The sequence below is a fragment of the Simochromis diagramma genome, unplaced genomic scaffold, assembly GCF_900408965.1.
Source record: "Simochromis diagramma unplaced genomic scaffold, fSimDia1.1 OVJJ01000419.1, whole genome shotgun sequence".
NCBI lineage: Eukaryota > Metazoa > Chordata > Actinopteri > Cichliformes > Cichlidae > Simochromis > Simochromis diagramma.
The window spans coordinates 4,086,112-4,102,611 of record NW_024387244.1 but is presented as its reverse complement, the minus strand read 5'-3'; the positions used below and the strand labels follow the sequence as shown (position 1 = coordinate 4,102,611).

Genomic DNA, 16,500 nt, shown 5'->3' with positions numbered 1-16,500 from the left:
CTGGCGGAGCCCATCATCCGGCAGGAATGAGTCCGACTTATTGCCGGCAATGCGAACCAAGCTATTGCAACGGTTGTATAGGGATCGAATGACCCGTAGCAATGGCCCAGACACCCCATACTCCCATAGCACCTCCCACAGGGCACCCCGAGGGACACGGTCGAATGCCTTCTCCAAGTCCACAAAACACATGTAGACTGGTTGGGCAAACTCCCAAGTATCCTTGAGAGGATAAAGAGCTGGTCCAGTGTTCCGCGACCAGGACGAAAACCGCATTGTTCCTAGACCCTTATGAGGAAAACATCAAGGGAACAGTTTACCCTGCCCGGGATAGGGTCCCGCCCTGGAGCTAGGCCCGGGGAGGGTGCCCGAGGGCAAGCATCTGGTGGACGAGCCTTAGTCCATGGGACCCAGCCGGGCACAGCCCAAAAAGGGAACATGGGCCCATCATCCCGCAGGCCCACCACCCGCAGGAGGCGCCGTAGGGGTCGGGTGCATTGTGTGCCGGGCGGCGGCCAGGAGCGGAGGCCCTGGCGGACTGATTCCCGGCTACCAAGACTGGCAATTGTAGTTGTTATGATTCCTAATTTAGAAATGGTAATTCCTTAATTTATGAAGTGTAAAAATGCTGTCATTAAACAAGTTATATGTGAGCTTATTAATGAAGAGAAAAGCATTTGTATATGTATGTACTAATTTAGAAGTAATACTTTAAAAATGATGAATTCGCTACACACTACTAGCTTACATATGCTTTATAATGTGTAGTTTTTATACTTTGTTATTGTGAAGTTTGAAGTTTTAATGTTGGCTTTTGACAAGTCCGGACTGTGTCTTTTCTGTCTGCATTTAGACAATGATAAGATAACTGGCTGCTTGCTGTAGCCTCATATTTACTATATGGACAAATATGTTTAAAGATGCGTTAGTTATGTCAATGTTTATACCGCAAAAGCTTGAACTTGTCCTTTAACTTAAAAAAATCCCAACAAAACAAGACAGAAAGCATCCTTTTAAGGTTATACGATAGGCTGCAGTTTATTATACGTGTTAGTTAGTTAGATTGTGGAAACTTGGAGGTGACCTCTTTAATCTTGCCTGAAGATGAAGTGATAAGGCAGCAGGGGAGAAGGCATGCTTTGAGAAGTCATGAGGCAGGAGATTGATGTTGCCTCAGTGACGATTTGCCTTTAGACTGGAAGAAGAGAGAGAGACAGAGCAAAACCAGACGTTTTGCTGCAGGTCTTAACTGAGCCCCTTACACTGTGGCTGTCGCCGCTGCTGGCTGGAATCAATTCTATCTTTATCGGTCCCCCTCTTCTGTGTCCAGGAATCTTCCTCACACCACAGAGCAGCTGGGGGGAAAAGCTGATGTGTTTTCCAATAATGAAATGGAACTCAGTAAAAAATAAGTTTAAATAGGTGCCTGGCTGGTCTCCCTCAGCAGTTCAGACCTGTTGTAATCTATAGTCTGATTTTTAAACACAGTTGCTGCCTTGTCTGTGCCTGGCAAAAGAAACTGAATGAATTATCTGAAGTTGTTCTATTATAAGACAGTCTTTGTTTCTGATATATGTATATATCTATATCTATATATATGTATATATATATATATATATGTATATATGTATATATGTATATATATATATGTATATGTATATATATATGAATGTATAGTATCTATGATATATATATGTAGTTAATATGTATATATATATATATATGTTTATATATATATATATATGTAAAAAAAATATATATGTATATATATATATGTGTGTGTGTGTATGTGTGTGTGTGTAATTCACGTAGCTAAACTAACATATAGGACATGGCAGTCCTTACATCTGCTAAGGAGGATACACTGTAACTACACAGTCTATTTCATTTTGAAACAACTGCTTATTACTATTCTAATGGCTGGCTGTGTGAGTGAGTTCCACCTCAGGCCTGAGGCGGGCAGGCCTGCTGCTGCTGTATGATGATCCATCTGCATGGCAGAAACCATCCATCCAGTGGATAGCTACAGGCTGCAGGCCGGCCCATTGTGTGGGCTGAGCACTGTGACTGCTCCCTCTTGTACCTCTGTAATGGGATTACATTAGCCAGGTTCTTCTGCTCCCTCTCCAGCTCCCTCTTTTTCTGTCTCTCTCTCTCACTCACACACACACACACACACACACACACACACACACACACACACACACACACACACACACACACACACACACACACACACACACTCTGTGAGCCCATGTGTGAATGACTGACTGTCCACTTGGCCAAGTCATGCTTGCACCCTGTTTACTTGCCTATGGCCCTGTGTAATGATGCAGGTTTCATACCCATTTCACTGATACTTTTGTTTGCAACATATAGTGTCTGGTCATTTACACCCTTGCTGAAAAATATGTCAGATTTTTCTGTTTTTCTTATTTATTTTTCCTGTTTGTGTGAGACATTGAGAGACACAGAAGGCGAAGAGAATCGGGGGGGAAACATACAAGTATAGAGAAAGACTGAGGGTTTTGTTCAGGGTTTTCCTCAAGGAGAAACTGTCATGTGTAAAATCTTGTTGAGAACCAGCAATTGTGTTTTGTTGGGCTGCACCAGCAGGGCTAAGCTGTTCATTGAAAACCAATTTGTTAATGTCTAAACGCTGCGCTAGTTTTCCCTCAAGGACGAAGATTGATATTCAACATAACCTGCCAAGACACCAATGAAAAAGAATATAGAAAGAGATGATACTCAAGAGGAATTATGCAAGAGATCTCAAGGACTAGAAATTGTTTCATTTTTTTTCACCCTTCTCATCTTCTCGCAGTCTGGAGTTCATTAGCTTCTCTTACACTTAAACAATCTGTCTGCTTCATAAAGAAGCTAAAATAATTTTTGACAAATCTGGTGTACTTGGAATCTCTTTAGAACATCATACGTGATCCGCATAACCTATTTTAGATTTATCTGGTTTATCTTTAATGCTTTCCGTGGGCATTTCAGAAAAATCAGCTAGCCGTTAATGCTGGTTAAATACAAAATGATATAGGATTGATTAAAAGGGTCAGGCTACCAGCCTACCAAAGCGTTTGAATCTGGAGGTAGCCACCATAAAATTAAAACGGGGATCAATGGCGTGTCATATCCCTACTGCTCTGCGAGCTGAACATGTAATTCTAAACTTCATGCTGCAGCCATCTCTCACGTCAGGCCTTCGAGCATTAGGCTCAATAACCCAGCCGCCCAGGGCTACTGTTGCTAACTATGATACTGTGTTCATAAACAGCAGTGGACCACGTTTAGTTTAGTATCTGTTTCCTGTGCAGAAGTTTAGCTATTGCATAGTGTGTTTGGGTTTTGATGGCTTTCATCAACTAGAAATGTTAATACTTATTGTTAGCAAACGAATACACGGGGAAAAATCCTGGGAAACCTGTGCAAATGGTGTGCTACAAATCTATATATAGATATATAGATATATTATAGCCTGGTTTGTAATGAACAATGTCTTAGATAAAGAAAGAACATATATATTTATATATATAGTCATGTTCTTTCTTTATCTAAGACAATGTTTATTTTGAGCCAGACTACAATCCACCTACTATAATCCACTTTATTTTCAGTGCAGTGTTTTGTAAAAATTTGTCCATAATAAGGGATTACAGTGGAGCCTCTGAATCCTGAGAAAGCAAATGAAATTGTGGTCACGGCCATTAAGCCACCTATTTAAATTTTAAACGCTTTAAAGGAAAAATCTCGGCATCATTTTTAGTTTATTTCCAATTAACTGTTCGGTTAAGTAATGTTGGTAGTAAGTAATGATCTAATCACAACAGAGAGAAAAAAAATCAACCTATTGATCCCTCATATAATGGTTTAAAAGCACTTACTAAGTCTAAAATCTTAAAAGAGTAATGACCCCAAATAAATAATTAAAATGCCCTCAGAGAATGGTTGGGTTTTCAATATTGAATAACATTATTAAGAGTCTGATAGAAGGGATGACCTTTGGAGGCCATTATTAACTTGTTCTAATAGGCTGTATTTGGCAGCATTGCCTCTATGAATAGCTGTGATGTTGGTATGACAGACGATCGATTTAATGTCACATTTGTTTGGAGATGGCGCTGCGTTGCTGTCTATCTAATGTGTCTATGTTACTGATTTCTACCTGCAGCCAGCTCTGGTTTAACCCTCAGCTTGTAATAGCTTAGTGTGAGAAACCTAGTGCATGCTTGCCTACCCCCCAAACAGCTGTGCTTTTCATGTGATGAATTTTGGGGTTTTTTTCTGGAATATTTCATTCCATATTGCTACAGGTCACTGTTGTCATGAACACGTGATAAATGTGCCAGGATGTACAGTAAACTTTTTTCCCCTTTGGTTAAATACTTTAAAAAAGTCTACTCTGGAAATTGGGGGTTTTTTTTGAAAAAAAATGTACAAAAGACTAATGGAAAATATTTTCCCTCAAAGAATATGTTGACAATAATTTGGGGATCACAAGAAAAGGTCATCTTAGAAACACTTGTTTGTCTTTCTTTTAATTGTTCCACCTTTTTGTTGTGACAGTATTTCTATAATCTTTCCTCCTAAACTGGCTGAACAGAGCTGGTGCATTTAGTTCTCTTTATACATGCACAGCTAAATACACACCTTCTGACTTTCTTTGCAATCCTTCTTTTAGCACCTGTAAGTTGGACACGATAAAGGTCATGAATCGACACTCTTTGCCTCTCTCTCCTTTCCGCAGACTGCACGTCTACATTTATTATTGTCTCTCTTGCCTTACTTTCTTGGGATTTATACTCTATGAATTCGACTCAGCACATTTCAGTTGAATAAGCAGATGAAGTACAAGACTTATATACTGTGTCATAGCTTTTCCCAGACACTCCCTAATCAGACTAGTGGTCTACAAAGACAGATTTTCATTCCTGCACTGGTGTGTTGGAATGAGATGCCACTCACCATTAGTGGAAGCTGTTATTGGATGCCAGGCTTTAAATGTAAATACGAATCAGTCATCAGCTTATTGTTTCACAATAACACCAGGCAGTTTGCTTCTTACTGCTTGTGCATTTCCATTATGTGCTGTATGAATTGAAATAAAACTTTACATTTATAGCTGTGACATGAGCGAATGTTTTGCTTGTGCTCAATTTTGCTATTACAGGAATGCTGCATTCACTTTCACTTCCCTTTCTTCACTGATTCTTTTTGCCTCACATCTTGTGTCATCAGACATAACTTAAAAATACTTGCCTCGTTGACTATAGGTCATGAGAGCCAATGAGGCTGAACATAAAGGCCTAAAACAAAGACCTAGTGTAATGAGACGCACCATAAATGGAGAACAGAATCAAATGAATTGTATCCCAAAAAGTCACTTTTTTTTCCCCATCACGAAACAAAGTTTCAGAGGAAGCATTAATGTTTATTTGTCAGTGCACCTGGTGATTTTCCGCAGTCCTATATAACTTAATGATGGCACGTCTGTGTATAGTTTCAGTGGAGCAGAGCAAAGTGGGTGTGTGGTCTCTGTATGCATGTGTGTGTGTGTCACAAGCTGACTGGTGGATTAGCTGTCCGATGGCAGAAGGAGAGGGATCTGCTTTGACAGTGTGGTAGTTAGCCCATCTGTCTATAATCTGCTGTGTCAGTGTGTGCGTGCTGCTGCTTTGGTACTACCTGCCACCAGGTGGTCAGCAGTACCCCAACGCCCTGAAATAAAGCTGCGAGGGAGGTGGAGCCTAGTGGTCGGGACACGTTCCCAACAAACTTGATCAGCTGTTGCTCGTATGCTGCACTACATTCTAATACTTAAAATCACAGAGATGATTGGTCACATTTATTGAGTTAAGAATAAACTGTTATATAGTCATTATTATTATTGAGAAGACTAACAGACTTTTAGCTCTTTTTTTAGCTTTTACACTGGCAGCCAATAATTTGTGCATAAGGGTTTCCAATTAATGTGTGCAGATATGAATTAGAATAGAAACATGAGCCCTATATTTAGAAAGCCTGTCTTATAATCAGCTACTACCCACCCAGCTTAAAGACAGCTGTGAGAATTGGAATATGGAACATATTTCCCAGTGGATTAATTATATTTCACTGATCATATGGATGTATTTTATTCTTATTAATTTTGCTGTGAATAGTATATTGTGTGTCAAATATGGATTGCTTGAACACCCTGTGGTCTTTCTGTTTCTCATACCTATGGCAGTAAATGTCTGAGAGATTAAGTTGGTTTGGTTGCAGAAAAATACGGAGCGTAGTCCGACCTGCTGCTTTGTCAGGCAGAGTGCATTCCAGTGATATTTACTTTCATTCAGCAGGAGAGAGAGAAAACTTTCATAAGAAACATTCAGAATTAAACTTAACCAGATGAACAAGCAGTTGATTTCATAATTCATCTGTACTCTAACATTAACTCATAGTTACGTCATAGTATAGCTGCTGTTGGGTCTCTGATGCTGAGAGGGTTTTGTTAAGACCATAGACTACCTTGTGATTAGAGCAGGGTGATATGACCAAAGATATTTATCACGATATACATTTGAAAATTTGCGATAACGGACAATATAATTGACACTAGACAAAATACTTTACAACTCTACAACTTTGTTAGTGCAAAAAAAACCCATCAACGTATTTTCACGTAAACAAGCAGCTGTTTTTTATGTGCATTAAAGTTATATAAAAACTTAACAGTGCAAATGCAAATTCCTTGCTGACAGTTTAACCGAAAGGCATTTCCAGTGGAAATTGGCCGACATATCCTCAGCATAACCATGTATAATATCCACAAAACTTAAAAAGAGGTTATACACACACAATACGGCAATATTATGTTGAAGCACAGTACGTATCACTCCGCGAGGCTCCTGCCAACGATAGCCGTAACGCTCCGACAATCCATCAAGCGGTGCGGGTTCGTAGCTTAGCAAAGTCGTACTAAAACATTTGACAGATTGCTGAGCGCCGTGTACCACATAAAATCGTTTCGAGGTCAGTAAACACAACCAGAATTCATACATAAGGCGCACGGGATTATAAGGGGCACTGTCGATTTTCAGAAAAAAGGATTGATTTTAAGTGCGCCGTATTTTCCAAAAAATACGGTAATAACGACGGCCCGCTAGCATGCTCTACCAAAAATAGTGCTTTGTTGTGTATCTGACGGACAAAAGCTAAACCAGTTCAACACCATTGAAGTTGCAGCATTTTTACAAACCAGTTCTGGTTCATCTGTTTCATTCAACAATTCGCCCTTCTCATTCTCCGTCGCCGCCATGCTTTTTAGGCCATATGCATATGAAATCAAAAGCACTGCACATGCACATTTTACCCATATTCTATCGCGATATTTCATTTTCTTATCGTTGCCCAACATTATACCGGTATTACCGTGAACGGTATGATATGGCCCAGCCCTACTTGTGATTGTCAATTTCAGTGCATCAGTTTTGTAAAAATTGTTGCCGAGGTGTTTATGATACAGAGCCAGCTGTTTTCTCAGCACAAGAAGAGCCTACGACACTCCTTCCTTCCACAATTGATCACTTCTTTGATCCAGATGCTGTGCATGTTTCAAGCAGCTCTACACTGAGAAAAGATTTCACTCACTCTGCTATTGTACAGTAGCAGAATAAATAGAACGTCAATATATGATGGTCAGTGTTGCTATTGTGCGGGGCTGCCATAAATTCACTGAGAAATAGGAAACCTTGACTTGGTCACATAATATGCATATTTGGGTGGCTGTTAATAAAACAGGTTGGCCTGTGTGTCTGCATGACATTTAATGTGAACACGTGTCTTTAAAAGCACGTCTTAGATTTAAAAGGAGCTGTTCTACAGCATTATCTTGTCTTGGGATTGCCTGCCTGTCTTTCTGTAAAGTTTTGTGTATATCGACTGAGAGGATTTAGCAATACTGAAGAAGCGAATCACTGATCAGTTCTACAACATGCCAATCTAAGTTGTTTTTTTTCTTCCCCTCAGGGAACCTGGGTCGTGTTGACTACATCAGTGAGTTTGAATTTGATCTCTTCATCCGGCCTGACACCTGCAACCCCCGATTCAGAGTGTGGTTTAACTTCACTGTGGAGAATGTCCGAGAGACACAGGTTAGCGTGCTTTGGCCTTTTAGTGTGTTTGCTGGCTGTCTCTGTATGTACCCACGTCTTCACTTATTAATTAATTTAGAATAGACAATGCTATCTAACTTATCCCTTTCACGCATAGTGGTCATTATAGTGGACAGCTATTCAAAGGCTGTTTTCTTGTATTTGTGTCAGTGTTGATGGTATACTTGCACATATTGGACACTGATGTGCCACTCCATACTGTCAAAACGTGTGTTGTCCACCTGTAAAAAACTCTTTAAATAGTACACGTTTTAAAAAAAAAGTTCAAAAATCTTTTTTTATGCCTAAAGATGAATAAATATATGAGGAAAAAAATCCTGATTGAGGTTGTCATAAATCATGCATGAAAGGGTTAATGTAGATTTTTTTTTAGGTGTATACTCAAACAACTATAAACTTACAGCAATGTTTGGATCACTATCAACTTCTCTTCTTACTTTAATATTACATATATCTAGGGCTGCTCGATTATGGCAAAAATGATAACCACGATTATTTTCACTGAAATTGAGATCTCGATTATTTGACGATATTTATTTAACAATAACAATGTGTTGAATAATGACTTTAAAGATTGTCAAAAAATAATATAAAATAGTGTGCAAATACTGATAACAGTGCAAATGTTTGCAATATAAAAAATAAATGAAAAATGTAAACATCTATGTTTAGTGAACTTTGCAGTGTTGCTCTGTGGTGCAGCTACAACACCGTAGCAAAGTTTACACACTATGTCTACTTGATCTATGTCTGACTCCGCGAACCCATTATGTTTCCACACCACTGAAGTTTTTTTTTTTTACCTCTCTTTTCAACCAACGGCAGTCACTCTCCTCTCCAAATAACTTCTGCTTAGCTTTCCGAGCTTCCCTCGGGTCCTCTTAATTGTTGTGACACGTGTTCGAAATGCAGAGAGGTGCGCTCGATTTGCCACACGGAGCAGCGCGAGAGTAAAGCACGAGGGAGGGTTCCTAATAGTTGAGTGAATGCTGACCGGCCCAGCAGCCAGACCCTAAACTTTAACAGGTAACAAAGGCAGTGATGAAGCTGCAGCCTCGATTCTACTTGTTCATGTTTCTAAAGTAGAATTGCTGTGGCGATCCCTTTAAAGTCTCTGTGGGCCGGATTTCACCTTTGCTTGGCGCTGGCGGCTTTTTGTTCCTACCTAAATACTAAGATTAAGATCATATATGTACTCTTATTAGGATAGGGATTTGTGGTGGTGTGTGGGGCTGTAGACTGCAGGTTTACAGTGTAATAGTATAACAAATTACTTTCCCCTGGGAGTAATTGAGTAAAGTACTGCATTACTTTTAAAAAAAAGTATTCTGTGTAATATGTGTATTACATTACACATTACACTGATCACAACAAAGAGGGAAAATACCTCCAGCATTCAGAAACATTTGACCATACAGCATGCAGTTAGTTTACACAGATGTAATGTCTTTGATATGCTGCTTAGTGATGGCGGTGACTCTCAAAGCCGAGCGAATGAGAGACCAATGAGAATCGATAAGGAACTGAATTGATAGGTGATATTGATAATGCAGTCTGAAACGCTAAATTCATATCAGTTTCCATCCACAATTATATGTCATATTCTATCATTTGTCCACACCTAAACATGTGCAGCGTAATCTGTCGCAATACTTCCCTGAATGTTACATACTTCATTTTTCATTTGAAAGTTGAAGCTTTTCCCCCCTCAGAGCTAGTGGTAGAGGTAATGTTCAATTTACTACCTCACTTCTTGTCACAGCCTCCAAACTTCCTGCCGCTGGCAAGCTCGGAGCTGGTGATTGGCTGACAGACGTGGTCACATGGCAAAGAGATACACCACGTGTGTGTGCACCGTGTGTGGCTTAAGGGGATGAAGGCTTGTTGTATCATTTGAATATAACATTGCAGAATAAAAAGAAGGAAAAACTGACAATATTGGCATTTAAGTTTGACTGCTGCAGTGTAATTTGTGCACAGCACAGCAGTACTTGTCAGGTGTAGAAAAAAATGAGATAAAGTAAAGAAAGAGACAGTCTGGAGACAGCTAGATATAAAGACAGAGTTGATTAGATAGAAAGAAGCAAAGAGACTGGCAAAACGATAGTGAGGAAAAAGCAAATGTAAAGTGACAATGGAAGGAAAAAAGGAAAGCAAAACATAGAGAATGGCAAGGAGGGATCCACAGCGTGCTGCTGTCTTCCTGTAGCTTGTCCAGCCCAGTCTATCTGAGGCTATCAGCCCATCTCCCCGCAGTGCTGTAGTCAGCACTAATCACATTTTATGGCACTGAGATGAATGGGAGGCCTCGGCTTGGAGCCGGATCGATCCCAGGACCAGATAGACCAGCACCAGCAGCCTGCAGCCTGGGCCAATAGGATATTTGCTGTTGTGGCCAAATGACAGAAAATGTGTGAGACAGTGACAGAGAGAAAGGGACAGGGAAGGGAAATGTGACACTGTAATGACTGGAGATTTATAAATATCATAGATAATAATATGCTGTATATTGTGGTGCATGCATGCAGCAGGCACAGAGGTGACAAAAACAGGTGAACATCTATCCCTATTGCACCTCCCTGCTCGATCTTTCTTTATAGACCCCCTCAAAAGCGTTTTTTTCATTAAAAAACGGTTTCTTATCTGTCCAATTTCCTTCTTCAAAAAAGGTCTTGTGTGAATTTAATCTACTCCAGTGGAAGGTGTTGTGGTTAAGTGCTGCCTGTGCATTTTGTCAGAGTGTGCGTATGTATACACAGGCAGTGTGATTACTGATTAGATTGTGTCTGTGTGCCTGGAATCATCAGAATTCACATAAATCTTTACTTTATATACTAATGATTGCAATATTGTTGTGACATGAAGCAAAAAAAATAAAGCTGAGAAATTTAATAGAGAAAGAATAATAGCATGAGTAAATAAACCAGCTAAGTGCAGCTATAGTATGGGGGAGAGGCTGTGCTATAGAGATATCAGTGGGTTCCAGGGAAGAACTGGGCTGTTGGAGTGTTTCATCCAGCTAAGCCTTGCTAACTCTCAGCCTGAGCCAAGGGAATGGGGAACAGTAAAAGCCCGTGATATTGGAAGTGAGATGGCCATTTTGAAGGAATGTAAGCTGGTGAAACAGATTTGGTCTGCCTCAATCAGCTTAGCAGCTTTGTGGAAATTGGCTTCACCGTAGCACCGGTTATGATGGATGGCCGGATGGATGAATGTCTCTTTTTTTGTATGTCCTTCCTTTTTGTGTGGTTATCGAACCACTCACTTACCTCTGAAAGTTAAGACCAATTCTGGTTATGTTGGTGGCAATGAGTGGGCCATGTGACTGTTTGAAGCGGTGTTAATTTTTCAGGAGAGGTGCACAAAAATTGTTTTCTTCTCAAAGCAAAAAGTACAAAGTTTGTGTATTACTGAAACACATGAAACGACACGAGCCCTTACTTACTATGACCTGTATGAAAGCTTCACGTGATTTAAATTAAGTTTTAATTTCCTGCTTATATTAAAATGAGCACCCACAAAGGAGGCTTTAACCTTACCCTTATTCTAAAATGAAATTTAATTTACTTTAACATAAAATACATTTATATTGATTTCTCAAAGACTCATTTTGCAGCAGGAAAAACCCAGATATTAGACAGAGACCACATGCTGGTGTATGAAATTTAGATGCATTGGAAGTCACAGCTATTTGATGGATTGCTGTGAAATTATTTAGGTTCATATTCCTCTCAGCGGGCATGTACCTGCAGAACTTATGACATCCCCATCAGTCTCATCTGTCTTTTACAAATCTCATCTGCTAACATGCTAAGCAGAGATGATGAACATAGCATGCGTTAGACCTAATAAACAGCAGCATGTGCAAAAGCATGAAAAATATGCATGACTGCGTATTCTTAGTGATGTGACCAACATGTGACTTGATAAGCGATTGAAATGGACTCATTTATTATTCAGTTTTGGTTGTTTTTTTTTATGCTTCATAATTTCTGTAAAGTGTTTCCCAGTTGTCTGCAGAGCGGGCAGAATTAGAGCAAATTTGTCTCAAATATTTGGAATGACTGCAGGGCTTGTGGCAGACTACACGACAACAAAATACAACATACAAGATCAGAGACTAGTAACTGCTGTCTTTGTTTTCACTAATAATAAGCAAGTAAGGGGGAAAAGGAGAAAATAAATTATACAATACACATGGAATTAAGTAAACTGAGTTAAAATCAAAGTTGTCTGATGTATGGAGTCTTCTTCAAGTAAAAATTGCAAGAAGCCAGTGAGATAGGACCTTTGAAAAAAGTTTCATACTGAGTGAATTTCTACCTGATATGTAACTTCTAGCTACCACGATTTCATTCCAGTTTCTGCCTATGTTACCATCAGAAACCAGTGGGTGAGTTGATATGAAACTCCACTGACTAAGTTGATATGCTTTCCCATTCAGCTGTAGGGGTGTACTTGATGTCAGGTTCCGTGAAGGGCACGGCTGTGAGCTATTATCATAGGAGCCTTAAGGGAGCCATTCATAGAAGACAGGCAGTAAAACCTTGCACCGAGCGCCTTCAACTCCTCCAACTGCTGCAGGGGTGATTTGTAAGCCTCACTTGTCCCAGGAAAGCACAGTGTAGAGCAGTTACTCTCCATAATCAGGAAAGAGGATGAACAGAAGAAGAATAGGCCATGTGTTATATAGACTCCCCAAAGAGCCATCATTACTTTACTTTTTCAGACAATGCTCACCTGTTCAAATTAGTGATGTTATGCAATTTGTCACGGGAGAAGTAAAAAGTTAAATAGGATGTTAAAACTCTCACCACGCCATTAATGACTTTGTTTCACTAATGCTTATTTACCAGTGCTACGTTTCTGTCCCTGCTGTACTGTATTTTATTAAGCTTACATTATTGAAACATTTCTTCAGTGGTTCAGAAGTCCTTGTTCAAGGCCTCACTTTAAGGACCTCCTCCTGGATACGTTGCTTGTGTTTTCACTTTGACTGGTGTATAAGCTATTTTACTGATCATAGAAGTTGTTGTTCCAGTGATAACTTGATTTGTTATGTAGCTATGTTGTCGTACGAGGGCAATCCCAAAAGTAAGGCCTCCTATTGTTTTAGAAATACAAACAACCGTTTATTTTCCATGATATTTACATCATTTTAAAGCTTGAAGTAGAGCTGGGCGATATAAGATTTTTTCATATCACGATATGCTTTTTTCATTTCAGGCGATAACGATATATATCACGATATAAGCCAAATAACTATATTTGTAAGATTTAAATGTGCCGTTGCTCACAAGTAAAATGTGAAATAGTCAGCTGCTTGTTTTGATTTACCGTATTTCCCGGACTACAGAGCGCACCTGAATATTAGCCGCACAAGCTAAAATCAGGGGAAAATCCTGTTTTCTACATACATTAGCCGCACCTGACTAAAAGCCGCAGGTGTTTCAATGTTGACTTATCATATGTAAGAGAATATGCACAAAGGGAATTGTCAGGAAAGAGACGGCTGTTTGGAGACACACCCCTTTTATTAATATTTTGAAAAACAAGTTATGGGTACATATTTGCATAACTTTTTAGGTATATGTAAAAGTACTGGTAATTACAAGTACAAAACATGTACTGTGCTTCATAAATGAGTAACAAATGTAGTACATAACAATAACCTACAGCACACCAGAAAAATAGATCCGGCCTACCTTTTGGGCTCAGGTGCAGTGACACGGCTTTAACAAGAAGAAAAGTCAGTCATTCACCACCATCTTCCTGCGCACTAAAACCACCAAAGTCCTCTCCTCCAGTGTCGGAAACGAACAGGTTCAGGATGGCTTCGTCATCCACTCTCCGCTTCTCTCCTTCGTTGTCACTTTCAAAACCAAAGAAATCCTCGTTGTCAGTGTCAGAGTCGAACACCCTCTGAAGGGCCGTGGCGGTGTCCTCTCCATCATGCAGCAGTCCAGCCCTTCGAAATCCGTTGGTGATCGTGGATGTTTTCACACTTTCCCACGCTGTCAGAATCCAATGGTGGAGTTGGGCATAACTTGCTTTTCGCAAGTTTATCGCCGCTCATCATCCACGCCTCCAGCTGAACGCGTAGCGCTACTTTGAAGTTTGTTTTTCGCGCTACTTTGAAGTTTGTTTTTCGCGCTACTTCGTACGGCACTACGTTGCCTGGCGGATGGACATGTGACCAACATACCACTCTTGAACCCCGATCCTTCCGCCAGGCAACGTAGTGCCGTACAACAGCGGAACAAACAAAACAAATCCGCTCATGGACAATCCATAGAAAAGCCGCACCTGACTAAAAGCCGCAGGGTTCAAAGCTTGTGCAAAAAGTAGCGGCTTATAGCCCGACAATTACGGTAAATATTTATTTCCCATAATAAGTTCAACAGGGTAGATGTACTTAAAATGAGGCTTCAGTTTAAGCAAAATAAAGGCAAATATTACAAACTACACAAAAGGTAGCCGCTAAAGCATTTAAGTTTCAAAATAGAACAAACAAAACAGACTACTAAAGTGTCAGTTCCACTTAGAAACAAAATATTAATTCTAAAAATAAATCTTAGTTTATTTTACAGTAGAAGAGACAAAATTGACTAACTTATTTAATATTGCTTTGGAAGCGCTGTCTGAGAGAAATGTTTATGTCCAAGGAGTTGGTAATGAGGATCCATTACTTTAATTAGCTGCTTGAATCCTTCATTGTCGACCGTGTTTATTAGTAGCATGTCTTTAGCAAGAGAGTAAGCTATGGCATTCGTTATGTTGCTATGTCTCTTAGCTTTTTTTTCATATGGTAAGACGCTGGAGCTTTTTGTCAGACTTCAAATAGCCGAAATACCTCCACACTACGGAACTTCTCTGGCCTTTCCTTTCGACAATCTCTCCGGCATTGGAACCGTCATCTGTGTTCTCTTCGGTAACCTGGTCACCCAAGCTCTCGGTTGATTTTTCTCTAGTTGGCACACTCATTTCCTCCATTACCCGGCCGCACTTCGGCTGGCTGCTTCCCAAACAAATACACATGTGTGGCTTGGCACTTGAGCTGTACGTAACAAGTTACGTGACGTGACGCTGCGGCTGTGATTGGTTCGGCTCTGTGCTGCTTAATTTGTATTGGCTATTCATTTTTTTATAAGAGAGGAAGAGAGAGAGAGATGAGGTCTATCGCAATAGTTTCATTTTTCTATCGAGAAAAAGTTATTTCGCAATACATATTGTTATCGTTCTATCGCCCAGCTCTAGCTTGAAGACTTATATATATCCCTACATAATCGCCATTTCGGTCGATGCATTTTTGTAGACACTGTGGCGGTTTTACAATGCCCATGTCATAGCCGCTCGCCGCCCTCGCAGAATCGCCTTCTGGACAAATGTTCTTTCAACAAGTTTTGAAGGAGAGCGACACTGTGACGGGCAACATGTGGATGTGCAGTGTCGTGGAGAATGCTTACGCCCTTGCTCAGCATTCCTCTTCTCCAGTTCTGAAATGCCCTTCTGAGTTTTTTCCCGTGTTTCACAGTACCAGTCAGCATTTACTGTGGTCCCAACAGGCAGAAAGTCAACCAACAATACCGCCTTTCGGGCCCAAAACACAGTTCCACACTGCGCACACTGTGCGTAAGCATTCTCCACAGCACCGCGCGTCCACACGTCACCCGTCACACTGTCGCTCTTCTGTAAAACTTTGGTGGAACTTCATCACCCACCCTACAGTCCGGACTTCGCACCCAGTAACTACCACCTGTTCCCAACGTTGAAAGAGCACTCGTCCGGAAGGCGATTCTGCGACAGCAGCAAGCGGCTATGACATGGGCATTGTAAAACTGCCACAGCGTCTACAAAAATGCACCAACCTAAATGGCGATTATGTAGGAAAATAGATAGGTCTTCAAGCTTTAAAATGGTGTAAATATTATGGAAAATAAACAGTTGTTTGTATTTCTAAAACAACAGGAGACCTTACTTTTGGGATTGCCCTCGTATAAGCTAGTTCAGATCCAAACTAAAAGCCACACAAACTGACCAGCATCTCTCAATCTCTGCGAGGTGAAAATTTCTTTTTGTGAATGAAGTCCAGTGGTTCTGAAAAGAGCATTTCCTTTCCACAAGTCAGGGATTTTTTTTTTTTTACTATTGTCAAACATAAAATATGAACATTAAATTAACATTCACCTCACTGTTGGACCGGTGCTGTGTCCTTTCTTGCTGGAGTAGAGCTGCAGGCTTTAGTGAGCTTGAAAAACATTTGATGTGCTGTGCTCTTGGCTGAGATATTTTAGATTTAGCAGCAGCTCAGGCAAGTAAGTAAAAATGGCAGACTAAC

At 40.2% G+C, this 16,500-nt stretch overlaps 1 protein-coding gene across 1 annotated transcript in view; it reads left to right on the top strand.

Annotated features, from left to right (window-relative positions):
* Window positions 1–16,500, top strand: part of agbl4 (AGBL carboxypeptidase 4) — a 332,443-nt gene that overhangs the window by 22,287 nt on the left and 293,656 nt on the right. The window contains exon 3 of the mRNA XM_040052989.1: window positions 8,017–8,141. Within this exon, the coding sequence (XP_039908923.1) occupies window positions 8,017–8,141 (125 nt within the window). The remainder of the gene's footprint in view (window positions 1–8,016; window positions 8,142–16,500) is intronic.